Here is a 27,253-nt window from a genome sequence, read left to right as displayed (position 1 = left end):
CTCCCCTCCCCTCCCATCTCCTCTTCCCTTCCTCTCTGCGGAACAGGCAGCTTCCAAGGTCTGACATCAGCAGCCAAAAGGCGAAGGTATGATCTTGGCTTGCCATGGTGTGTGTGTGTGTGTGTGTGTGTTTGCCCCCCTTCTACTTACTCCTTCTTCTCCTAGGATTTTGTGGACACCCTAGATTTCCCCCAATGTGAGGATCTGGCATGGGCTGGCATTAGGAATGGAGAAGGGGAGCATCGAGGATGGTTTTTGCATGCAGGTGATGGGACTGCAAAGGAGGACCAGGCACTGCAAAAGGGAGCACATTCTAGGGGGGAAAAGGGAGGTGATGCCACCCAAGAAAAGCTCCAAACTGAAATGTAAATGCATCCTCCTGAGTCAGGCTCCAAATGGAAGGCATTTGGTAATTCCTCCTGGGCAGAAGGATGGAATGGAGGCTGTGTCCGGGAAAAGGAGAACATCTGAGCGCCCTATGAGCAGGAGAAGGGGATGTGGAAAGGGATAGGGGAGCATCTCTGGTGCTTTCTATGTATGTGTGTGTGTGTGACAGGTCACTGGATTGCAATGACAAATAGCCACCTTTCCATAATGCTGGTGCTTTTGGCCTGATCCTGAGAAGTGATGCCCCTCTGAGCCAAAGCAAGGTGGGCGGAGGGGTGCCTCTCATGGAAATGAAGTGAGTCCTCCACCCAGGACACCTTGCTAAGGCTCACCTTCTCCCTTGAAGGTCGATGGTGGGCGTGAGCATTTGCAGAAGTGGGAAACAACCAGCCCCACCAGCCCAATCTATGGCTTATTTTGTATCGCAGGACACGTCACTTGCCTTTTGCAGATGTGATGCTTACGCTGTCTTTTGCATAATGCAAAAGGAGAATTTCAGTCAACATCTTCTCTTGGGGATATTTACCATCCTTCTTTTGACACACACGCAAACATACACCCAGGAGAGAGAGAATGAGTAGTGCATGTTGTATCAATCTAGGAACACAGCTGTTTTTAGCTTAGGGTTTTAAAGCATGGCTGACGATGCTTGGAAATAAGGTACAGGTTTATTTAAAGCCTCTTTAGGAACTGAAATGTACCCAAGAGGGGGGGGAAAGCACAGTGAGGTTTTATTTCCATCTAAGGGCAAACTATTCAAGCCCGAGTATATAATCCTGTTAGTTGTTTGTTGTATTTTGGATCAGTTCTCCCTAGCCTCTCCTCATCCATTTAATTAGCCATGAATCCTGGAGACAGAATGCCAGGCTGAACACCATTTCTTGCATCTGCTCAAACATCTCTTCACCCTTTGAATGGGAAACCCTTGCGGTGGTGTTCCCCCCATTATTTAGTGGTGGAGAAATGCATGAGTGTATGCATCAGCACTATTCTGTTAAAACAAAAGAGGAAGATTAATAGTGCTCACTATATCTTAGCTTTTTCAAATTTACAGTGGAAATTATACAAACAGATGGGAAGTGGGAGGGCTGCAAATGAGCACTGATACATACATTGTACATAGCGGGAAAGCCTACTAGCTGGTGTTGAATGCATGTTGAACTGGAGGGCACCTGTGCAAAGCTGGAAGCTTTCCTATTTTGCAGGTGTCTCTTGGTTACTCTTTCCTACTGCCTATATACTCTGATGCAGCCTTTTTCTTCCAGGGCAGCCAGGGAGGAGGAAGTATGAATTTAATTATATTCAGTGAGTCCTAGCATTCAGCAAACAAACATTGAGCAAGATTTTCTAACCTCTCCCTCACACCCTGGAAGAGCTGTTATCCTAGTTCACCAAACAAAATAAGTTTTCAACTTATTTTGCCCCTTCCCACCCCAACGTAAACACTGAGCACCCCACCATTGCAGTTATTTCGTCTTAAGACCATATCGTCAAAAGGGCTTGGATATTTATATCAACTCTGTACAAGTATAACAGTTTGATACCACATTATCTGCTATAGTTCTGTCCTGTGGAATCCTGGGGTTTGTACTCCATTTCCCTGATTTACATTATGAGAGCTCTCTGGCACCTAATTCTAAGTATTTGACAAAGCTACAGATTTGAGGATACCATAGTATGGACGTATGGTAGTTAAAGTAGTATCAAAGTATTATGAATTTAAAATGTGGATATTCCCACGAGTTGTTAAAAGCTGAAGACGTCTACAAAATCTCTGTCCTCAGAGTAGAATTGCTAGAGGCCCTTTATATTATGGAATAAGGGTTGTTACTTATATTAGAACTATAATTACAGATCCAATAGAACACAATGAGTACATCTTCTTGATTCTAGAACATCTTTTACTTCATTGCACTTTGAAGCTTCAGCAACCAGAATACAACTTAGGTCACAGTCCAGAGAAAATTAGAAACAATCAAGCCTTTCTGAATTCAGTGCACCCAATCAAATGTAAATCAAAATGCATTTATTTTTAATGAGACTTGGTGATATGTAACTCTGTCAGTGCCTTTAGATCTGTGGTGCCAAATGGTCAGTCTTATATCAGAAGGAATTGGCTGGACCTAGTACAACAATATTATCAGGTACAGTATATGGTAGTAGATGGATACTTTTCCATGACTTCCACTTATATTATGTGATCATTCCCTTCACAATGACTTCAAAAGATCTTTCACATTCTTCTGCTCTGATTAAGAATAGATAGGGTTGACTGAAATCAACTGTCCTCTGAGGGAGTTTAATTATTATTACTAGCCATAGAGAACATCCCAGTTTCCTGGTCTTCATTTCCATTCCAGTGGGATCTGAGTGATGCTTTTCACTGTGACTTATGCCATTCCCTGTCTTGAAAATGTATGGCATAGAAAATTCAAGATTCCCATAGAAACCACTCCTTGCTTGGTAATCTCTTTACCATCACCCACTCATCTGGCATGCTGCCATTGCCACCACTTGGCAAGTTTTAAGAGCTCAGTCATGGTGATATCCTTTTCCTTTGGTCAGACCTTTGAGTGAAAACTCACTGCAGCAAAAGGAAAAGAGATTTTGCTGGCTTTTTTGTTTTTCTTCGGGTGCTTTGTTTTTGTTTTCCCCAATGAACCACCATGGCGTGTGTGTGAGTGACAAGTTGGCATTGCTTGTACTTTTTCTACTAAACCTCTTCTCAGTATTATTGGGGAAACTGGGCAGGAGACCATGGCTTCTGCAGCTTCTGGGTAGGCCTGAGCTCCCCAATGGAGAATGTGCCATTGTTTGCTAAAGGTCATTGCCTCAAGCTGAGTTGAGATCTCTGTCTGTCTGCAGTGGCTTCTTAAATTTCAAGTGCGACACAGCAGCTTTGGGCCGGTGCCTGTGCAATTCAGGAAATCTTGCCTGATCCTGTCCAGTCTCTGTTCTACTACAGCAGAGTAACTAAGGAAGCTGGTGGCAACACATACAAAGCATGGCATACTTCTGGATTCAATTTGAGAGGAAAGAGAGGTTGCTAGTCATCAGGAGGGGCTGATGAACTAAACAGAGCAATCACTCCTATCAGTGTTTTTTGTGGGTTTTTCAGGTTATGTGGCCATGTTCCAGAAAAGTTTCTTTCTCACGTTTCGCCAGCATGTGTGGCTGGCATCTTCAGAGACTCCTGTCAGTGTCATTGTCCAGGTTCGTTTCATGGCACTGAAGATTTTTTTCTTCTTTCCTTAGGGTTTTGTGAATCTATTTGACAAAAATATAGAAGGGAATGCCTGCACATAGGCTATGGTGTGTGTATATGTGTGTGCATATATATAAAACACACAAAGCAGGTGGTAATGTGATCTTATTATGACTCATAGAACACTTAGACTAACAGGGAACAAATATTCAAAGATATAGCCATGTTAATCTGTAGAATCAGTATGTAGAAAGATTTTGTAGCACCTTTGACACTAACTGAAAGAAAGAAGTTGGCAGCATGAACTTTCATAGATTTCAGTCTACTTCCTCAGATGTTTTTCATGGGAACAAATATGTCACCTTTCCATCCCTGCAAGCTTTAGAAAAAGCTTGTTTAAGCTAAATCTGTACCCAGTGAGGTTGGTTCAGCTTTCACTCCTACTTTTACTGACGGTGGGGTAGAAACTTCTAAGAGGACACTGGCACCTTAGTTCAACTAGTTTCCTTTCATTAGTATAGTTGTCTCTTGAACAATATTAGGCAAACAGGCCCAGGTTCAGTTTATAATGGCTTGGATCACTAGTCTTAGAAAAGTTAGCCCCCACCTCAGTGATGTGCCCATCTCCCCAAGTATGGCATACCCCACCCTGGTGGTGTACTCTTATGTACTGTATGTAGGCTGACTTATTTAGTGAGATCTGGATGTAAATTAACTAATCTGCAAGGTAACAATACTGTGAAGAGAACTGTGTTGAAGAAGGGAAGCATTTCTTACTTTCTCTTTGGAGGCCATTTTAAGCTTGGAGATCAAGGGAAAAGTCATGTTTTCAAAAGCAGGCTTGTCTGTCCCCTCCTGTGACTGAGGTGAAGCCCTGAAAAATGTGGAGATTGGGAGTGGGGAGAGCCAGCATGGTGTAGTGGTTTGAGCATTGGACTATGACTCTGGAGACCAGGGTTTGAATCCCTGCTCAGTCATGGAAACCCACTGGATGACTTTAGGCAAGTCACACTCTTTCAGCCTCGGAGGGAGGCAAAGGTGACCCCCCCCTTACAAATCTTGCCAAGAAAGCCCCGTGATAGGGTCCTCATACATCGGAAATGACTTGAAGGTACACAATAACAACAACAAGAAGAAAGGAATGGGATAGAAAAGAACCAAGATACAGTCTGAAAAAGGACATCAACTTCCTATTTCTTCTTAACCTACCACACTTGCTTGGGCCTGCAAAAGTGTGTTTGTGCACACTTACGTGTCATTCTGCTTTGTCATGGTGAACTTCTGGCACTCTCTTTCTCATCATGAAGAGATAATTTAGAAGCTTCCTTTCAGCATGGCTGGGTCCAGGTTTGAAGGGGCCCTACACAAAGTGCCCACTATCAGGTACCGTTTTAAAATCTTTGGTAAGGGTACCAGTTCTCTGGGGTTGGTTCTCACTCTCCAGCTTTCAGGGTCATCGCTAGGCAGGAGACAAAGGTGCAAATTTCCCAGTTTTGCTATGCTCAGCTCCAGGCAAGTGGAAAGGGCTACGTGCAAATCTCCAGTTCACCTAGAAGAGCAGCAGCTTGCCACAGTTTGCAAGGTTTAGTTGATTTTGATACTTTTAGCATCTTCCTTCCCTCCCATCCATTGTGGCTCCAGGGCTTACCCTTCATGATGCTGTACATCCAGTTTCTGGCCAGAAAGATGTAGGCTAGGTTAAATGTTTCTTATCCTACCTCCCCAAGTAATTGAGATGGAATAATCCCTTCATTTCACCTTGATCTGAGTAGTCCCTTCAGCTAAGACTTTTGTCCTGTTATTTGTATGTGTGTTTAAACAACAAGCTGTGAGCAACTATAGTTGGCACTTAATGCATAATAATATCATTAGCAACCATTCTCAGATCTCAGGTTTTGCTCCAGAAACCCCTAAGGCCTGGGACAATCCTAAACGGACAACCCTAGTCAGGGGCTTTTCCAGTAGGCAACAACAGCAACAACAGCAGTCTCTCCATCTCTAAACCGAAGTGCTTTATTATTATTATTATTTAAAAAAAGGGGGGGGGGCTCACATTTGTCTTTCTTGTCTCACACTTGTCTCATGATCCCAAAGGACAGTAAATCATCTGTGGAAGCTGTAGTCCAAGGATTGAGAATGTGTAGCAGTGCAAATGTTGAACTAGAATTCCCATCAGCTCTGATCATCATACCCAATGCTAGATGGTGATGGATGCTATAATCCAAAGGCCCATGCACACTGCCATATAACCTGGTTTCTAAACCGGATTAAAAGTGGGGTGTTCCTACTGGTGCCGGTTCTAACACATCCAAATCCGGGTCTTGCACAGGTGATCCATGGCAAATCTGCCTTGGCGTGGTTTTTCCAAAACAGGGTATTTTCTGTTTTTGGGGGGATTACCCCATAGCACTGCGGCACAAATGAATGTGAACATTACACCCGGTCATGATCAGGGCAATTGTAAGGGGAGGGGAAAGGTAGGAAGGCGGAACTTGGGGGGGTCAGCGAAACTTCTCCCCTCCCACTCATGGCCTTCAGGAGGTGGACACTGTGCCGTGCGCGCCCGTCCCTTTAGGTTTTTTTTTCTTGAGGTGGTGCATGACAGAATATGCAATTGATACAACCACTTGTAGTGGCCGTATTTCGAGAGAAAAGAGCCATATAGCGAGAAATGTCTTCCCTCCCACAGCTCTTTCCTCCCATAGCACAGCACCGTATGCACCACTCCCCCAACTATTTTTCTTGAGGCAGTGCGTGACAGAATATGCAAATGATACAACCACTTATTGCCGTTGATGTAGTGGCCGTATTCTGAGATATTGAAAAAAGCCGTATAGCGTAAAAATATCTTCCCTCCCAGGGATCACAGTGATGCGTCCATTAATAATTACTTTTATTTTTTGGCATATTTTTTGAATTTTATTGTATGGATAAAGAGTACCTTGTAGGCCACACACAACCCATCCCTACTCTGGTTTGAGAAAGGGATAAAGACTAGTGGATTAAGAGAGAGTGACTCATAAATATCTTATCAGAAAAATGTGGGTCAGCACTGCTGGCTGTGCCTCATGAGTGCTTGCTAGCTAGAACAGGATGGATTTACAAAAGCATGTGTTTCTGTATGCAGAGGGATCTTGTCGCACCTTTGCATATTTATTTTCCAGACCAACACAGCTATGCCTGTGAATTCTACTGCCATGTGTTCCTGTGTAGCTTTCATGATGGCTGCTTCATCCATTTCAAGGTTCCTACTGTATAAGAGGTAGCTTTTTGTAATGAGTAAACTTACACATGCAGAGATCATGTGTGACCAATGGCAGCACTTAAGTGGCAATTGCACTGGGTGTGCAATGAAATTGATGGTTTAATTGAAGAACAGAATACATACAGGTGTTTTTCCTCATGGGGGGGGTGTCTGTCACTTGCTGAGCATCATTCATTGTCCAGGCTCAGACATGAAAAGTGGCAGCTTATCCCAGGTTATTTCTTCTGGCTTGACACAATGATAGGGACCATCCAGATTGTTATAGGATACAGAACAAGGGGCAGGACTCTTCTCCCTACAAGATTGTGAGTCATCTGTAAGGCCAATACTAAATCAGGGTAATATAAGGAATATCTGACAGGAGAAGGAAATCAGAGCACACTATCACTTGTTTACAGCAACCACTGCAGGCAGTAGGTACAAGAAGACAGCAGCATCCTCAGCAGCAGTTATGCTCTGCTTTCTGAGTTTCTGGAAGTTCCTCACTGTCACATATCCTATCCTGGGCCTTCTAAACTACCCTACTGCCTCGTATATAGTAGAAGATGTGATCTCACCACCAGTTCTGAAGATAGATTCAGTTGCCAATTCAGTTGGCTTCTGTACATGAAGCAGAGAGGGCCGCCATCTTTTCTTGGCCTCAGATAGCAAAAAGTATCCTCCATTCATGCGCAGATACAGTTCTTGTTTTATTTCATTGTTGAAAATTTTTTAGGATATCATAGATGTTTCTGTTTGTTGCTACAATGAGTAACAGTCAGTGGGATAGTCCATCTGCTCCAGATTTCAGTCTGAAATTTAAAGATGGTATTCATGATGCTGGACCTATTTTGAAGGCTCTAGTTCAGCATTCTGGGCAGCTCTGCTAAAACCCAGAGCAGTATAAATGTCAATAGTAGGTGAAAAAAAAAGCTAGCAGCTGATCATTAAAGAGCATGTACAGTATATGTTTCAAGGCTGCAGATCTATAATTGTTCCGGAGAGACAGTAGTTCTGCAACATGTGCCATGCCTGTTAACATGTGAGGATGAGTGACAAACATAAACAGAGCCATGTTGGATCATAACCAAACCCTATCTAATCTGGAATACTTTTTCCCTAAATGGTTAAAAAATTGTCCATAGAAAGCTCCTCAAGCAGGTCACAGCAACAGGTTATCTCCCATTACTAGTTCCTGGGAGCTGGCATTCAGGAGGATGCTGTTTATGATCATGGAGTTAGTATATCATGGTTACCTGCCCTTGGGACCATTTTCCTCCATGAATCTTTCTAAATTCCCCTTCAAAACCATCAAAGCTGGTAGCTATCACCAACATCCAAAAGTGAATTCCATTGCTGAACTATATGCTCTGTGCAGAGGTTCCTTTTGTCTATCCCAAATAACCTACTGTTTAGCTCTCTCTACCCATTGTCCCCAAACTAAATATAGTTGTATAAATTTCTTGCATATTGTTACACTTACTTCCAATTTTTCCTTGTAACAAAAAAGCCTCAGACATTGGGCCCATTCCCACTTACCTGTAGATTCGGTTCCTGAACCAAAACCTGAAACTGTTTCAGCAAACACAGTGGTTTCCACTATGTTTGTGCTGATTTCAGGATTCCTTTCAGGAATCGAAATGCCTGTTTTGACAAGCTTTCTTTTTGACATGTTAGGAGAGGCTTCCCCAGCTTCTCCTAACATGCCTCCCTCCCTCCCTCCCTTCCTCTCCTCCTCCTCCTCCCTCCCTCCCTCCCTCCCTCTCCTCCTCCTTCCTCCCTTCTCTCTCCCTTCCCTCCTTCCTCTCCCCCCCTCCTCCTCCTTCCCCCCTTCTTACCTCCTTCCTGGGGGTCCTGGCAGTGGCAATGGCAGCGGTGACAGCGTCGAAGGCTGCTGGCCAGGGCTCGTTGGACGTGCCTCCATCTGGCATGCCTTAGCCCTCCAGTGACGTCCAGGTCGAAAGTCCCCTGGCCGGCAGCCTTCCCCGCTGCTATTGCCATTGCCACTGCTGGGGCCCCCAGGAAGGAGGGAAGGAAGGGAGGAAGGAAAAGGTGGAGGAGGAGAGGGAGGGAGGGAGGGAGGGAGGGAGGGAGGCATGGCGGAGAGGGGCTGCCAGGGTGGATTCGAATCCGCCCTGGGTTCCCACTGGGCTGATTTATTGTCAAATAAATCGATTCAGCCCAAAAAGGAGCTGGAAAACCCGTTTTGGCACGGGTTAAATGGGGGAAAACCATGCCCCCCCCTTGGGAATCAATTCCAAATCGATTCCCAAGTGGGCACCATGGTGGTTTAAATCAGATCGTGATTCTACACAATCCGATTTAAGCAATAGTGGGAATGGGCCCATTGTATCCTTTCCTTGTAGGTGGTGGTGTTACAGCCATTTTATCAGTTTTGTTGTTCTTTTCTGTCCCTTTTCCTTCCTGAGGCTGCTGCCACACTGCAGAATAAACATAGTTTGACACCACTTTAATTGTCATGGTTCCATCCTATGTGTACATCTACAGCGCTTCGTAAATAAAGTTTAATAATAATAACAATCCTGGGAATTGTAATTTGTTGTGGCACCAGAGCTCTCTAACAGATAAGTGTAAATATCTCACAAAACTACAAATCCCAGAATTACACAGCATTGAGCCAGGGCAGTTAAAGTGGTGTCAAACTGCATCAGTCCTGTAGTGTAGATGCAGCCTGAGATTTGGAAACCAGAACTGTATGTAACATTTGAAATGTAGCTGCACCATTGATTTGTATATATGCATTAAATCGGTGATCAGATCCAGAGGGGACATCACAAATGAAATATCTCCAGTTTGCATATTTGCATATTGCCGATCTCCGTGTTTTGGCCTTTAAGCAATTGTTGATCCATAAGAGAGCCTATTCTCTCATTCTCACAAAGGACCAAATGCCTTGGAATTCCAAAGGCCTGGATCAGCTTGACATAGTGTAATGCTCCATCAAGTATGTTTCCACCTCCTCATGACTTCCTGCTGCTATATATTTCCCAACCACTGAGTGCTGGAAAGGTGGCCAGCTGTCTTTGTTTTTGCAGGTGACACACATAGGAGACATTATCCTCTTGGATCTTCTAGACATCCTTCCACTGTCTGAGAGAATGACCTTTCCTGTGTGTCCAGCTACAGAAATGCAACTGGCCACTGCCTAGCCATAAGCCACTAAATGAGGGGATGCCACCTGCAAGAAGGTATGTTGCATAGGAGAGGTCTCATAGTGAGAAGGAGGTTCTGGATACCTTCTTCTTCAATTACCATAAAATAACATCAACATACACAGAAGCGGAAGTGAATTTGATTGACAACAGAGGAGGCTCCATTTTAAACCGGTACCGCAAATGTGAACTTCAGAGGGGTAAATTGCCCTGATCGAGGTAAAGGGTAGTACGAACTTCTTTCCGGGCAGATTCAATGTGGGGGGACCCAGATATGCCCAGTTCTATCCAGGGCAAATGGGCTAGTGGCAATGGGGCCTCAGATTTTACTGAAGGGAAATTGAAACAGAGAGAATCTTGCGGAACGTGTTTGAGACAGAATTCAACACCAGGATTTTAAAGTCCAAGACTCTGGGGGGACTGGGATGTTAAAGAGGAACACATTTGTTGTGAACAAAACGTCATCAAACACAACAAATAGCTGCTTCACAATTCTAAGTAACCTAAGACCCTTTCATACTACACAATTATAGCATCATGATTGCAATTTAGCTGCCATGTTTTCATCCTATGGTATCTTGGAATTCACAGTTCAGGGAGAAGTACTTCAGCCAGAAAGGTCTAGTGCCTAACCACCTACAAAAGATGCTATCGAGTGTTGCCATGGCATTTAAACTTGAACCATAGCCCTATATACTTGCATAGAGTAAAGGGCCCCCTAAATTCTGCCTTTGTCTCTTCCTGATCTGACAACTTTTCAGAGGGGAATAATGGTCCTTGGAGGCAAACCATGGCTGTTGTAATAGGAGAGAATAGACTCTTTATGATTGTTATTCTTCCTGGAAAACTAGAGTGACTCATCTGTTTGGTGCAGGGTAAATATTTCTCAGTAGTTCAGGCAGAGAAGGAAGAAAAGGATTAAAATTTCTAGTCTTCTAGAAATTAGAAGTGCGTTTTTGAGAGCACAATGACACAAGAACTGAAGCCCTACAGTGAATAAAAGAAAGGAAATCAAAGAAACAACCTTAGCCAATGGGCACACATATGATACTGGTTCCTGGCATATTAGGGGGGAAATGCAAGTGCCCTACCTCAGTCTGAGAAGGACTGGTCGGGCTCATCTGGAGGGTGCCAGGTTAAGGAAGATGGTATCACAGCATATCCATATGCCTCAGAAGAATACTCTTGTTCAGGGCTTAATCCATGCCTTTGTTTATAGACCCTTTCACACTACACAATTATAGTAAGATGATGCCACTTTAACTGCCATGGCAACAATGGTTTAGTGAAGGTCAATTCAAATTCTTAGTCAGAGAGCTCTAGCACCTCCCTAAACTACAAACCCCAGGATTCCATTGGAAGTTGCTGTGGCATTTAAAATGGAATCATTGTGCTATAATGATGTGTGGTACAGGAGGGCCCAGGATACTATCAGCTTCTTTCTCCCTCTGTCCCAGCTTTTTCCTTTCCAGATGACACTCAACATTCAGCAGTTCCTAGAAGTCACTGAAATGCTCATTTCTCATTGACAGGGTTTCTTCTGTGGGGCAGGGCAGGGGAAGTTCATTTGTGTCCTGTTTTTAAAAATATGTTTGTATTTCTTCATCATACTGCCATATATACCCCCATGTGGATGCTGATATATCTGTGGTTTCTTTGTGGCCTTGAGTCCCGTTGGAGCTCAGCTGCTTGGCTTCACTGTTAAAGGCTGAAAAAGGGACCCATGAACAAAAATGTTGCTCTACATCCCATGCTCTTAAGACCAGGGAGGGAAAGTGCTGCCTTCCCAATGTTGCTGAACTACATATCCCTCCCTGCATTCCTTTCCATTGATTAAGCCAGTGAGAGAGTTGCAGTTCAGCAACAATTGTAGGGCTGTACTTTGCCCACCCCTGCTCAAACAGAAGTGCTTCTGTTCATGGGTCTAGGAATCCTGGAGCAAGAAACATTGTGGTGCTTTTTAAGCCTTGCAGGAGGACTTTCAGGAATGTGGAAAGCATAAAATAATCCTTATTTTTAAAAAAAATAATGATACCAAACACCAGCACATGTTTAAAGGACTAATTGTCATAGCACAATCATTTACATTTTTATTTAGAAGGATGTCTAATTTACTTAAATGCGATTTACTCCTAGGAAGGAACACATACAGTGTTGCTTGGTAGCTCTGATGTCATCGGGGTAATGATTGAATTCCAGTTTTCACTACACATTTTAAGGGAGTAAAATCTGAATCTATAGAATTGCAACCTGAGTTATCAACCCTGAAGGAGATAGAGCTCCTTGTAGAGTTAATTTACCTAATTAATTAATTAATTATAGAAGAAAAGAAAATGAAATATGACAGCTTTGAATTTTCACCTGAAGAAAAGCCCAGGGACCAAAGCACATTGGGGCTTAGATGTATACGTTAATTTGAATGTGCCTCCTGTACCTCTTGGCATGGGTCTATTTTTTCCTTCTCTTTTAATTATCTGTTTTGTTAGCCTCCCTTTCTCCCTTTCCTACACACAAGGAAAGCAAATGGAAATGTCTAATTTGGAAGTGGAGAAGGCGACTGCAGGCTGCCAAGAAAAGTGTCAGGGTGGGGAGAGGAGGAGGGAGAAATGCGGAGGTAGGAAAGCATCAAGAAAATGCAGCTGATAAATAAAATGTGAGGCAGATCTGAGATGAAGGAAAACCATAGCAGGAGCCTTGTCCTAAATCAACGGTAAGCAAGGCACATTAGCCCCTCAAGAGACCTTGGAGGTCTGTACTCCCTTCATGCCACTCCTGCAATCAATCAATCAATCAGTCCATCCATCCATCCATCCATCCATCCATCCATCCATCCATCCAAATGCTCTCTTTGGGACATGGGGACTTTTGAGCCTTCCTGGGCCCTTTTAGGTCCAGTAGAGGCTTTTAAAAACAACTGGCATTGAGTGGAAGTCAACTCAAGGTTGTGAGTTCAATAGTAGCCAAGGGCTCCAGGTCAACTCAGCCTGGTATCCTTCTGTAGGTTGCTAAAATGACTATCCAGCTTGTTGGGGGCAATTAGCTTACACTTTGTAAACCACTTAGTACATCGATAAGTGGTATAGAAATGTACTTGCTATTTCCTATTCCCTTCTGGTTTTAAAAAAGACCTCTCTTTAGCCTAAAATGTGATAGAAATACCCCATGGTCCATAGAGGGCATTAGAGGGAAATGAAACATTTTGTAAAAATATTGTTTGACTCCTGGTGGGTTCAGTGGGTCTCCAGATGTGGCGGAAAAATCCTTCACACCCACTAGCCATTTTGCCCATCCCTGAGTTAAATGTTAGGTGCCCTTCCTATAGGGTTGCCATAAGTCAGGACCTCCAAACCAGGACAAATGTAGGACAAAATTTTCAAATGTAGGGCGCTTTTATAAAAATGGAGGACACAAAAATTGCTGGGTTTTTAAAAAATATATAGGGTTAGATAGAAGGGGGGTTCAATAAGGGGGTTTGAGAAAGGGGGGCTATAGAAGGAGGGCTAGATGGGGTACCTAGAGGGGGTTAGGGTTAGATAAAGAGGAGTAAGATAGAGAGGGGTTAGAGGGGGGCTTAGAAGAGACTTAAATAAGGGAGTTAGGGGGTTAGAGAGGGCTTAGATAGAGGGGGGTTAGATGGGCTTAAATTCTAAAGCACCAGAGTTGTTCTCTCTGCAGGGCTCTCAGACTACATACACACTGCAGAAATAACCCAGTCTGACAGTACTTTAACTGCCCTGGCTCAATGCTATGGAATTCTGGGAAATGTAGTTCGTTGTGGCTCCAGAGCAGAGCTCTGCTTGTTCAGTGCCAGGAGCTGATCTGCCTGTGTAGTTTGGCTATCTGTGAATTTCACAAACCGCTCGGATTCCCAGTGATTGGGTGGTATATAAATAAATCCTATTATTATTATTATTATTATTATTATTATATAAGGGGGTTAGAAGCAGTGGTTCCCAAACTGTGTCCTTTAAGAGATTTTGGACTTCAACTCCCAGAAGCCTCAGACATGTTACTCAATAGTCTGAGATTCTGGGAGCTGAAGTCCAAAATTACTTCAAGAGCACAGTTTGGGGATCACTGGGTTAGAGAGAGGGGGGGAGTAGATAGAGAGGGGTTGGAGGGGGGTTGAGATGGAGAGAAGGGGGTTAGAGAGGGTTCAGTTAAAGTGGGGTAACAGGGAGAGGGAGTCAGAGAGAGGGTTAGAAAGGAGAGGGGGCGTGTTTGGGGGGCCTTGGGGAGGGGGCTTCCAATGCGATCCTGGGGCCCAGGAGGGGCCTGGAAGGTGCCCTCTTGCCTCTCCCGGGTGCCAGCCCCTTCCTCCTCTTCTGAGCCTTCCCGAGGCTCTTCCTCCTCTTCCTCTCCGACAGCTGGGTCCCTGAGGTGCCCCTCCCCTTTAGTGAGGCAGCTCTCCCGGCGCTTCAGAGCCCGCTCCTTGCAAGAGCAGGAGGAGGAGGAGGGCTGGGAGGCAGGGGTTCCAGGAAAGGGCCCTTTCCTTCCCCAGGCCGGGCTGCCCCAGAGGCCAGGGCCCTTTCCTCCCCTCTCCCAGCGGTCTGCCTGGATGGGCGGGGGCCACTGCTGCTGCCGACCTGCCTGGCCCTGCTCCTCCTCCTGGCGCCATGTAGCTCTGCCTGACTAAGCCTGCTCCTTGGGAGGGCTGGCCAATAGGGGCAAGGCAGAGCAGCAGAGCCCTCCCCTGCCAGCTCCAGCCCTGGCTGTTGCGCTCATCACAATATAGGGATGCAGCAGGGCAGCCACCCGAGGGCGTGACGGGACCGGGAACGCCCCCTAGAAAGCGGGGGAGTCACGTCTCCCACCGGGTTATGGTAACCCTACCTTCCTACAACTTGGGAGTGGCGCTGGCCAAGAAGATAAAATCCTCTGCATTTTCTCCTCATTTTGGAAATGCTAGTCCCAGCTAGTGTCATTGTATACATTGTTGAAGATTAAGACATCCTCTACATAAAGCACAGTGCTTCCATAGATTTGCTTTGTAACAGGTTGCTTTGGATGGATATTGATGCATAAATGGATGGAAGTATTGGGGCAGGTCTGTGGCCAGCACAGTGGCCATACTGGTTTGAAAGAATCTGGAAGTTGCAGTCTTCAAAAGTAACTTTTCTAAGCTATGGGATAGGGTTCTGCAATGGGATCTGTGGTAGGGATGTCAGGATTTTGAAAGAAAAGCCGACTGTGCTTTTGACAGACCATTTAGACAGTGTGGGGTGACTATGGAGAGTGTCTGAGGGCTACCTGCTGAGGGCCCAGCAATGCAGTGGCATCATTAGGGCGGTGCAGGGACCCCCAAGTGGGGGCAACACTTCAAAATCTCCATTTGAGCAGAAAGAGGTTGTGGCATTTGCCTGTGCCGCTTTAAAACACTGAAGAGATGGCTGAGCGGAGTGAGACTCAGTGGGAGGAGAGAGAAGAGGCACCAGGGTTTTGTTTTAAAAAAAATAAAATTTCAAATTTCAAAATTTAATTAAAAATAAATTTCAAAATATTTAATTTTTTAAACTTTTATTCAAAATGTCACATTTTATCAACTTTTCAATTTAACCACATGAATATATATATGTAAACATATTTAGGCTATTATTATTATTATTATTATTATTAACCTTTATTTATAAAACGCTGTAAATGTACACAGCGCTGTACATACAATCTTTTAGGCTGTGCATATGATATTGTAATATAAAGGTATAATTTTAATTTTGATAGTTGTTTATGTTGCTGCTATTACCATTACATTCAATTACATATAGAGATTACATATTACCATGACAGTGATATATGGGAATTATGATTTCTGGGTAACATTAGTACAAAAAACATTACTAAGGATTCTATATGGTGTGTTATAGGAGGGGATCAATGGGGATGATACCATGAGCTACCTCACTGGGTGCCATATTAAATTATTCAAATTATTTAAACATTTGCAAATGTTATAAATCCCCCCCCACTAGTGTGTGCACTATTGTTTTCTTACAAACACACATTGTGATATGGCTACGATGAGGATCAGTTTAAACATTTGGGATAGTCAGTCGCCGAGCTGTTGTCTGTTTGCCTGTGTTCAAGTTGTTTGAGTTATGGTGACCCTATCATGCAGTTTTCTTGGCAGGATTTCTTCAGACAGGGTCTGCCTTTGCTTTCCTTTGAGGCTGAAAGTGTGTGATGTGCAGTAGAGGTTGTTGTTGATGTTGTCATTATTATTATTGCCTGTCTGTATGTTTGTCTTCCAAGAGAGAATATAGTTAAATATGGCATTGAATAGACATTTGTCTATATAGAGATGGTAACAAGAGGTAAATCAACTTTCCCTGCTTGTTTTCATCTTAGATTGAAATAACACCAAAAGAAGATAATAGGGAAGGATTGCCAAGAACTTCATATTTTTAGCTAGTCATACTAATAGGCCTATATTTAGTTTTGCTAGTACAAAAGCCCTCCACAGGGCACTGAAAATCCTGAGGGCTAAGGGAGAGATGACACAAGCTTGTGATTAAAAACGTTTTTCAATGTTGTTGTTCTTTTTAATGTATTTTTGGGTGCTGAATTTGAAAAACACAATAAAAATGTCATACCAGACAGTTCTTTCACAAATTCATTATCTATATCTATTCAGTTGTTACTTAGCTTTGATTAAGAACAGACGCTGATGTTCCAGTGCAATTTCTTTTAGTGCATTGAACCGATTTTTGTGTTTTCTATCAGTGAATTAAAGTATTTTGAAAGTCTATTAGAACACTTGAACCCCTTTCTTACTCTGTGAAACATATTTCTTTGCAGGAGGATCCTTTCATTCAGTCACATATTACAACATAGAAACGTGAAAACAAGTTATTAAACAAATCCCTGTATTGTGATGGAACAAATCTGCAATAATTTTGGGATATAGAATGCCAAATTTCTATAAAACCAGCATACATTTTATAAAAAGGTTTAATGACCCTCAGTTTTGTAGGCCTGTGTAATAAATGGTGAGGGCCACTTCTTGCTTGCTCTTTATTTGCAAGCATACCAATTTTGTACCTTGTGTACCCACTGAAGCTTCTCCAACCTTGTGCCCTCCAGACTGGCTATGAGGCTATGAGCATAGTAGTCCAGCAGGTCTGGAGAACACCAGGTTGGAGAAATATGTCATAGATAGCTGACTCCCATTCCTTTCTGTCTGCAGTTATCCTACCACAGTTTGGGGGGAGATTTTTTTCATGGTCCAGTCTTTTATCCAGAATCATAGAGATCCACAGCCATAGATGAGCTAAAACATTTTGCTCCCAGAAGTGATGAACAAAATGGTGCCTTCCCTCATTCCTTGTGCTGAGGACAATTAATCTTTCTTCCATGCCGGTGAAGGGACAGCATCTTCCATTGTGCCTGAAAACAACAAGCTAATTGAGGGAGTGCTGAACAGGCCATATGGCACACAGCATTCTCTTCTAACACTTTGCTGCTGATTTTGAATGTCTACCACCTTCTTGCTCTGCCTAACAGTAGGACTGGCTTTGCATTCAGATGTATTTTTACTTATTCAAAGTAAGTGCAGATGAAGAGTAACCTAAACCATTTAACTTCACTTAATTTGTATTACATTATATTTCATATAAGGCATTTTTCTGATGAATAGAAGCTCTGCCTTGCCAACACCTAGATCTGTCCTTCAATAATACTTGAAGAATCTCAGCAAGGTGCCTTCAACAAATGCGGTTTTTGCAGTGGAATATTAGTGGCTGTTATTTTCCCTGAACAAGAAACATAGGCCCGTTACATACGGGCACTTTAGTACGCGCGGAGCGCGTACTAGGGTTAGAAAGGGGCGGTGCTTCCACACCCCCTAACCCTAGTGTGCGCTCTGCGCGCACAAAATGGCGGCGGCCGTTCCACACGGCCGCCGCCATGAGGACGTCACGGCCGCGCTGCCTCTATACAGGGCAGCGCGGATGTGACATCCTCGCTCCGCGCCAGGGTGCATGGTGCGCCCTTAGCGCGGAGCAGGAAGGAGCTCCGTTTCGGAACTCCTTCCTGGTTTGGTCCGCTGGGCACAGCCTTCACACGGCTGCGCCCAGCGGACCAAAGAAGAAAGGGGCCAAGCGGCCTCTTTCTCCTTGTCCCCGCCACCGCGGGGTGTCCTTGGGGCTTGAAGCCCCAGGGATACCCCTTTTCAGGCTGCGGGGAAGCGGCCTTTTGCCGCTTCCCCGCAGCCTGAAAAGCGGCAGATTGGGGCCTCAGCGGCTGCTGGTGTAGCCGCTGAGGCCCCGATACACCGGGGAAAGGGGCGGGTGCAGTCCGCCCCAAATGGGCGGTTTGTAACCTGCCTCAGACAGACAATAGTATTTTCTTGTTTGGACTGAGTAGTGCAAAAATGCTTGAAAAACACAATAAAAATGCCATACCACACAATTCTTTCACAAGTTAGTTATTTGTACAGACACTGATGTTCTAGTGTGATTTGTTTTAGTGCTTTTGAAGCAAGAATCTACCCAAAACTGAATGCAATAATTGCCTTCTAGGGTTTCAGAGGGCCTTTTCAGATTAGAGATGTCAGAAATTGAACCTGGGAATTTTTGTAAGCAAGTTACATGTTTTATGACTTAAAGTATAGTTTTATCCAATGAGGCATAAATTGCTTTGAGTTCTGTGGAGTTTACATCTAAGTTGTTTTATTTATTCACTAGATTTCTACCCTCCTCCCGCCCCTTCATGGAAGTTAACAATAACATGAATAAAACAAGTCCAAATGAAAAACATAGGGCAGATTAATTAAGCAGTGAAAAAGCTTAAAAACAATTAAAAACTTCTGGGTCAAGGCATAAAATAGATGAATAAACTTTGCAAAGACAGAAGACGTTATCAGACAAGGGAAATTTGAAGTATAATCCAATGGCAATCCGAACGCAACATGGGGTTTCACGTTATTGTGTGATAGACTACCACACGCAATTTCAGGCAATGGCAAGCTATTTTTGGGCAATGGGAAGTCAGTTCGATCGCAATTCGCATTCACATAAATTTGCTGAACTAGCGAATTTCTCATGAATGCGTTCTGGCCCCACTTTCTTTTCATTCGAAATTAAGAGAAATTCCTCCCGTGTGATAAACTCCAGAATATTGTTGGTGAACTTCCTGTAGAAGAGACTGTTGTGCCAATGGCATAATATCATCCCCTCCCTCTTCTTGCTTCTTTCTGTTTCTGATAGTTTGCACACCAAAGCTTTCAAAACATGCTTAGCAACACACTGCAAAGTAAATGCTGTAGAAATAAAATTGTACCATCCTCCTTTGCAAATTACAAAGCAGAGGCATCTCTAGCCATAACAGATAATATAGATAAATACTAAATAGATCATACTTGTCTCCAGCTTATGGTGACCCTAAGGCAATGGTTTCACAGGGTTTTCTCCACAAGATTGTTGAGAGAGGGTTTGCTTTTGCTACACTCTGAGGCTACGAGATTGTGAATTGCCTAAGGTCACCCAGTGGGTTTCTATGGTCAAGTGGGGATTCAAACCCTGTTCTCCAGATTCATAGTCCAGATCATAATAGATAGTAAATCATGCAAACAGTGTGCCATATGTGGTCTTTGACCACTGCATCTCATTTTTAAAAAAAATCAGCTCAAATGCTTCTCTCCTCAGAAATAGACCACCAGTGCCCCATTTTGGTCTGCAAATAATGTTTTCTGGTGTTACCCAGAAAGAGCAAGAAAACCCCAGCTAATTGTTACTAGAACTGACTCCCAGTCATTAATAGAATCAATTCTGGTTGCTGCACAGACCACCAAAGGTGTGGAGAAGTTTCAAAACCTCTGACCTGCATTGTGTGCTTATCCCTGTACTATATCATTGCTCATCATTTGCTACATCTAGATATCCTAAGCTGGACTGTGACAGCAGCACTGTTTTCTTGTTGTGTGCTTTCAGGGTTTTTTTTTACTTACCGTAACCCAAAGGCAAACCTATCATGGAGTTTTCTTGGCCAGATTTGTTCAGAGGGGTTTGCCCTTGCCTTCCTCTGACAAACTGTGACTTGTTGGATAAGGTCACCCAGTGGGTTACCATGGCTGAGAAAGGATTCAAATCCTGGACTCCTGAATCCTAGTCCAGCATTAGTGCTACTACTGAATGCATGCTACATGTCACTAAAATATTATGGGCCCCCAAATGCATGCGCTCCATGCCTAGAAAAATGGTGAAACACTGCCTCTGAAAGATGTTCCTGACCCCTCTGTTTTGGTTTCATTGTTCTGCAGGTTCCATAACATGTCCAGGTGGAATATAGTCTGAGCAGGACACCTTCCTTGGAAATAGAAGATCAAGCTGTCTGAAGCAGCCCTTTTGGATTGACTTGTGAGAATCAGGTGAACAGCCTCAGTAGCCTGTTTCACAGCCCATCCCTTGGCTTTGGCCTGAGAGCAGTTAGCCTCTGCTACACAGGTGAGAGGATGGAGTCCAAAGGGAGCATCCGAAGTGGAAACAAAGCCGACTCCAAGACTGCCGGCTCAGGAAAACCTGAGAAACCCAACCCCGCTCCTTCTGCAACTGCTGATAAGAAAGAAGCACCTTCAAAGGAGCAGCCAGCTCCCACCATCCCAGCAAAAAAGGGAGCACCAGCAACAAATGAGGCAAGCATGCTCAATGACCACAGCAACATAAAGCCCAGTCCTGCAGCCTCCGAAGGTGCTGAAGGAGCCACTCATACTCCTGCTGACTCTGAGCACAAAGGGAACAACGCAGAAGAATCGCCAGGCAGTAGCATCTTTGAGAACATGAAGCCTCTGATCATCTTTGGAGGGGTGGCAGTGGCGGCTGTTGCGGTGATTGTAGGCGTGGCCATCCTAGCCCGAAAAAAATGAAACAAAACAAATCCCCCAGGAGCCCAGGGGAGAGCAACTCCCTGGGCGATGTACAGTTCCTTTTGAAACAAATGCATGCAGTAAACTCTATACATACCTATAAATATACAGTACATAGAGAGAGCGCTTGGTAGGCAAAATGGCAATGCTGGCCACTGTCATCTTCAAAACATGTGTGCCGGGGTTGACCTAGTGTGAGCACTCAGTGCACTTGTGCTCTGTTGTGTAATATAGCTTGGTTTGCACCACTGTGTATAGATGGGTTTTTTTTCTGGTCAGTGTAAGCTATTGCTGTGTTGCCTTTCCATTGCTCCCTTTACCACCTTTCATCCAGATGTTCAAACCTTTAGTGGTGCATTATGTTAAATTGGATTTTGGTAGAACCAATGAAAGGAGGAGCTTCTCATCAGCAGGAGTGCCCTTTATCACTTCTGTTCTAGCACACCAAAGGTGAGCACGAATATACAAAGATTTATAAGGAGACAATGTGTTTTCTAATCCAAGCAAGGAGTGAATGGTGTCGCCAATATTCATCATGCTCCAGCTCTTTATTGAAGTAGTAAAATGCATTCTTACCTAAAGATTCAAAGTCTTAATTGGAATGTGGCTGGCTGGCTAGCTCTCAAAAGTTCAAAAGGGTAAAATGGCCTATTGGGATCTGCAGAGTGTAGTCTGAAGGCCATAGGATTATGTTTTGGGCTTGCCACTCCACCCTGCAGTGTAGCACTCATGGCCAGCAAAAAGAAGATGGGAGGGTCTCAAAGCTAGTAATGAAAACATCTAGAACAAATAATTGAAACATCACCAGGCCATTAATTTGAGTTGACACTGGACCTTCCTAGAGCTTTCTTTCTGCACCTTTCTGCTGTATGTCAAGTGCAACCTTGAAATAACTGGTCTTGTGGTGGCAAACTATCTTTGTAGAATGTTGTTACCCAAACATTTTAAACTTTCCAAATATTTAAATCAATGTGATTTGAAACCTGTGGAAGTTCATAAACCTTTCTGTGTGTATGGATTTTGAACTAATGCTGGTGTTTTGCCCTAGAAGGCGTCACATCATTGTGTGCAATTAATGAAGTGGAAGAGAAAATAAGGAAAAATACAGTATAAAGCTTTCTTACTCACAACACCATGCTCTTTTGGACTGGCTGGATGATCTTTGGATGGTCGATAATTCCCAACTCCACAGGTAATACTGGAGGTGTCCAAAGGAAGGGTATAGTCCCATTAATTTTCATTGAAAATAATGTGGGGAATAATGGAAACTGAAATAATTGGGACTACCTTCCTCTCCTTATAATTTTAACTGGTGATTGTTTAAGAGGGCAAGAAATGCCTTCTGTCTTCAGTCAGTATTGTGATAGTGGTAACTTTCCTGAAAAAATTAAAATCAAACTTCAAGAAAGAACTGAAGAAAGCAGGTGTTTTTGTTGGATATATCTTCCAAAGATATTTCCAGGATCGCAAGAACACTGGAACATGATGTGGGAATGATGAAAAGACAAACAAGAAGCTTGCATTAGAATATCTATTTTTGCTTGGACTGTACCATTGTGAAAGTGGCGATTAGCGTCAGTTCAGTCTTGGAGGAGGAGAAGAATTAGGAGTAGTCATTAATATTAATTAATTAAATTAGTCTTCATAAAGCCTTTTTCAGATCAAACCAGAAAAGCAAGCAAGTTTTAATCATTGTGTGAACTTGGTCAGAAGTGAAATCTGAGTGTTAGATTTTCTGCATTTTTAGCCTCTCTAACTCTAGACCCATAACTTGATCCCAGAATCAAATTATGTGGTGACAGTGATAGGACTACAGTTCATCATCTTAAAGAACTTTATCTCTTTCTCTCATATTTAGGTTAAGTCTATAAGGGAATCATTCGCCAACAGCCATTGCTTAGTAGTGCAGCTTTCTACTGTCTAGAATCATTCTCTGGAACCCGCCCCCAATATGAAAACACCTGTATTCTTGTGGGAATGTATAAAACCTTCCCTAGCCCTGCCTTATTTGAGAATATCTGTGTATCTATACTACAGTTTCCTGACGTTTTTGTAAGGCTACAAAACCTATGTTCTTTGTACAAAAAAGCACCAGGCAACCATTATTTGCACACCTGCATTCACACAAAGTGTCCCTGTTTTGTGCCATTTGTATGCTGTCACACAACACCTGCCCCAAGCCATGTTTTCCTCGCAATAAAAGAATGTATGGTTAGCCTACTGATGAATGTACAATAATCCATCTAGGAGTGCTAGGAGTTGAAAACATCTGTTTTTAGGGAAGTCCCTTTCAAAACAGTAAACCAAGATATTCATGTAATATAGCCAGAAAAAAAAATAGCAGTATACATAGAGATAAGCTGTGCACCATACACAAACTTACTCCTTCCTAAGGTTTCACATGTGTAGACCTGATGGTGGTGTCATTCTGGGCCTTTGATGATCTTTGGGAAACACAAAGTTACTGTTAACCTCTGTCTGGCAGATACAGCTGCTCTTCAGCACTTCTGCATTGGTGGCTGTATGGATACAAGACCTGAGCTGATTTGTGGCATGGGTTTCTTATGGAACATCTCTGACCTGCCCCCTGCAAAAAGACCCTCACCCTCCTTATGACAATGCAGCTCTGACTGAGAGACTGTGCATTTGGAATTTGTGCAATAGTCATATGTCTTTCAATTTCTTCATAGAAATTGTGTTTGATGGCAGTATAGACCCTGCAGTGGGTTAGCGCTGATCATTCTACGAAGCAATGTCAGGCAAGCTTCCTAATGCACAGCCCTGAGAATGCACAAGTGTTGTGTATACTTAGAAGCTGAGCAACGAGGGACATACCACATCATAACTTTCGCAGTTTATTTAAAGAGTGGTCAGACTGTGACCTCTGTGGGTGCTGGGCTCTGTTTAAGATTTGATAACTTTATTCCAAGCTAGTCTTTCTAACATTATTTTGAGATTGTCTTTGCCAAGCTTTGATAGTGAACAAAAAAAGTCTTTGATAGTGGCCAAAAAAAAGTGTATAACAGGTGCACTGTTATTACACAGCCCATCAAGTGTTTTTTTGTATACTTAATTTTTCTCCATCCTTCCTCTGAGCCTATGGGGCAAGCCCCCCAACCTCTGAGATTAATGAGACTCACTGTCAGGTAAGTGAGCACAGGCTTGCAGGCTGATTTGCTTGGTGACTAATACTATAGATCTGATCTATATACTGTTGGGTATACACAGTGCAAGCACAGCTCTTGCAGCTGGGCTGCTTGTGGACAGATGGTGTTGACTACAAGAAACTTCCCCCATGGACAAAACAGGCAGAAGGAGGAATGGAAGAGGACAGGAAAGCAGGCAGTACTAGGGCAGGAAAGGACCACCTTTTCACCACACGGAGTACAGCCAGGCAATTAAGAGTAAATGAAGCTGCTGTGAACTTGTTGAGATGACTTTAATGGATGCATGAAACTGGTTGGCTCAGAAATAACACTGCTGTTGCCTATGCTGAAGGGGAAAATGCTCCAACTGCACCATTAGAGGTTCACTCTCAATGTCTCTCTTATCCTTTTTTCCATGTGGTTTCTCTCAGCCAAATGTTTCTTTGGTATAAACATCCATCCAAGAATCTCCAGCAAGAAGAAAAAGAAGATGGTGAAGGGCATCTTCTTAAGACTTTCCTCAGCTGGTTTTCTGCTTTTAAAATTACTTTTCTTAGTCCCCTTTAGCTTTACATGGGGGGCCTGCTTCTTTTCCCTTTGTGACAATGAGCCCATTCACACTATTGATGTATAGCATTATGATTCCACTTTAACTTCCATGGCAACTTCCCATGGAATCCTGGGATTCTCAGCCAGAGGGCTCCTCTAGTGCCTCTGATCAAACCATTGTGAGCTGCCTTGGGTTACAATTTAGGGAAAAGGTAGCATATAAACTAAATAATATTTTAAATATAATATTTTACAATAATAATACTTTAAATAAATAAAGTACAAACCCCAGTGTTCCATAGGATGCAGCCATGGCAGTTAAAATGGTATCAAAGTGCTATGACTGTGTAGTGTCGAAGGGCTCTTAAAGAGTAAGAGTGAGGTTTGTGAGAGACTGTGCATGCATCCAGAGCAAAAAGTTGCATTTTTGACTACAACATCTACAATCCCCAGCAAGCGTGGCTGCTGCTGATTGGATGAATTTAGGAATTGTAGTCAAAAAGAGTAATGTTTCCAAATTCTGTGTGTATGGGAATAATCTGGAAGTGGAAAACCAGCAGAGAGTATTATATTAAAAATGCTACTCCACACTTTTGTTGTTATTGGACACAGTGGCTGACAGTGGAGGGAAACCACATGTGGCTGATGTCTTATGTAGTTTGAATCTGAATATGTAGCCACACTGCAGAATTAAATCAGTTTGACATCACTTTAATTGCCATTACTTTATCCTACAAAATCCTGGAATTTGTCATTTTGTGAGACACCAGAGCTCTTTGACAGACCAGGCTGAATACTTCGCCAAATTACAAATCCCAGGATTCTGTAGGATAGAGTCATGGCAGTTAAAGTGGTGTCAAACTTCTTTAATGTTGCAGTGTGGCTACATCCTGAAACAACAGCTTTTGTCAAGGTGGTGTATCTCAAAATGTGAGATGGAGACATTTCTACTCCTGCAGTGCCCTAGCTTCATCCGTCTTTCACTTTTTCTGTCTTCCCTGACCCCTTCCCCTTCTTCCATGGAAGCTCTGCCAGTAACCTGTTGCATGGAGTCTGAATTAGAAGCGATTCTTCTTCTTTCTGAATTCCACTCCAGTTTCTCCACACAATGGAACTCCTCCTACCTCCTCTAGGCAGACTTCCATTTTGTTTAGATGCTAAGATCATTTTTAGCGTGGGCTTGAATTCTCCTCTTACTGTACTTTGAAACCTGCATTGGGATGCATACTTTGTTTTTCTTTTGAAATTTCCCCCCTATTAATAGCATTCATCTGTAATACGAGGAGGACAGGATCTCTAGCTGTCTTGTATGTGAAAATAGCCTTGTTGTTGTTTTCCAACAACTGAAGGCCATGTCTTGGTTTGAAGCAGCTTGTTAACTGCTTTATTTAACTGGTCATAACTACTACTTATGGGTCACTATACACTATTTATAATTAAGACTTGTTGCAATAGCTAGTTGGGCAAAATCAAATTCAGTGTTGCCTAGCATGTTGCAACCAAATGCAATCATTGGTCAATTATTCTACCACTGTAACTCCAACTAGTCTCCAAAATAACATGAGAGCGAGGAGAGTGTCTGAGCATTCCTTTTGTAATGTCTTTATTGGTACCTGAGCTGGACTCCCACCCTTCTTTTAATTTTTATGTCTTTTCCTAAACAAGTGGTCAAAGGGAAAAGCATACTTGCAAATGGGAAATGCTAGTTTATTCACTCAGAATGTTCACTATCTGCTTAGGGACGCTCAAATAAAATAGTAAAAGTATACTAGATGATCCCTGTAGCAAATGTCATTACAAAAATAAATTATTTTTAAAAAAGTATTTCAAAAGGGTCTTCTCACTAACTCTAATCATCTTTAAGATAATTTTTTAAAAAGTGGAACTTGTCAATTAACATCTTGATTTCTTCCCTTGATAAACAGACCCAATTATCACCCTGGGCCTGTGTATAAGATACAGATTTGGATTTTTTAAAAAAACAATTCTTTTGGAATCAGCTGTCAGGAAAAAACATTTCTCAAAGGGAAATGGAAACTTACCAACAAACTAAGCTAGACAATTAATTTGTACCTCTTTTGAATTTATAATCTTGCCTATGCTTCTACGGACACTTTGTATGGGCTGCAGCTCAGCTCCTAAAACAGCAAAGAATTTTTTCCTTTCCCATATAGTACTCTCTTTTATTTGAATTTTAAAATGCGTATAAATGCAATAATGCAGGTAGACTAGAAATACTAGATTGAAATTAAAGTAGTTTAGCTTGTCCCATTGTGACCTACAGTGTTGTATGACACCCAACGCTGTATCCTAGCATTCTCAAGGCTTTCCTACGTAGCTGAATCTAGTATTAGCTTTGAAAATCCATTGTGTGAATGGCGGGTTGGTTGATTGGAAATGTGTACGCTTTACACACCGTATGTTGTTTGCATCAGAAGCTATATGGCCACTCCATATACTATGGAACTGTAAATGATTCCCAATATACCTGTAACTCTTTATCAGGATTGTGTGAAATAAACTATATATATATGTATATTGTACAACTCCTATAGTGATAGTCATTTTTTATGCTTGAGTTTACATATACAATTCCTGTAGTGCTAGCCATTTTTTATAGCGGACACATATTTAATTAAGATGGCATGCAGTTTGATCTTATGATCATGCTTTCTTTCTAAACATGTATCC

At 42.8% G+C, this 27,253-nt stretch overlaps 1 protein-coding gene across 2 annotated transcripts; it reads left to right on the top strand.

The window, feature by feature from the left end:
• LOC149314341 (cell cycle exit and neuronal differentiation protein 1-like) lies at window positions 1-27,108 on the top strand. 2 transcript variants are annotated; one of them, XM_089520896.1, is made up of 2 exons: window positions 1-86; window positions 20,265-27,108. In XM_089520896.1, the coding sequence occupies exon 2, from the start codon at window positions 20,457-20,459 to the stop codon at window positions 20,865-20,867; it is 411 nt and encodes a 136-aa protein (XP_089377022.1). In that variant the 5' UTR covers window positions 1-86; window positions 20,265-20,456; the 3' UTR covers window positions 20,868-27,108. The 2 variants fall into 2 exon arrangements, with proteins under 2 accessions (XP_089377022.1, XP_089377023.1); XM_089520897.1 differs by lacking the exon at window positions 1-86 and adding an exon at window positions 9,929-10,045.
• The last annotated feature ends 145 nt before the right edge of the window (window positions 27,109-27,253 follow it).

This window comes from Sceloporus occidentalis, unplaced genomic scaffold (genome assembly GCF_023333645.1).
Source record: "Sceloporus occidentalis isolate IW3139 unplaced genomic scaffold, rSceOcc1.0.p SCAF_4, whole genome shotgun sequence".
Taxonomy (NCBI): Eukaryota; Metazoa; Chordata; class Lepidosauria; order Squamata; family Phrynosomatidae; genus Sceloporus; species Sceloporus occidentalis.
This window is presented reverse-complemented; position numbering and strand designations above follow the sequence as displayed.

What these genes read in the sequence shown, in the direction of transcription:
- LOC149314341 (XM_089520896.1), top strand. Translation starts at nt 20,457, where the DNA reads ATGGAGTCCAAAGGGAGCATCCGAAGTGGAAACAAAGCCGACTCCAAG.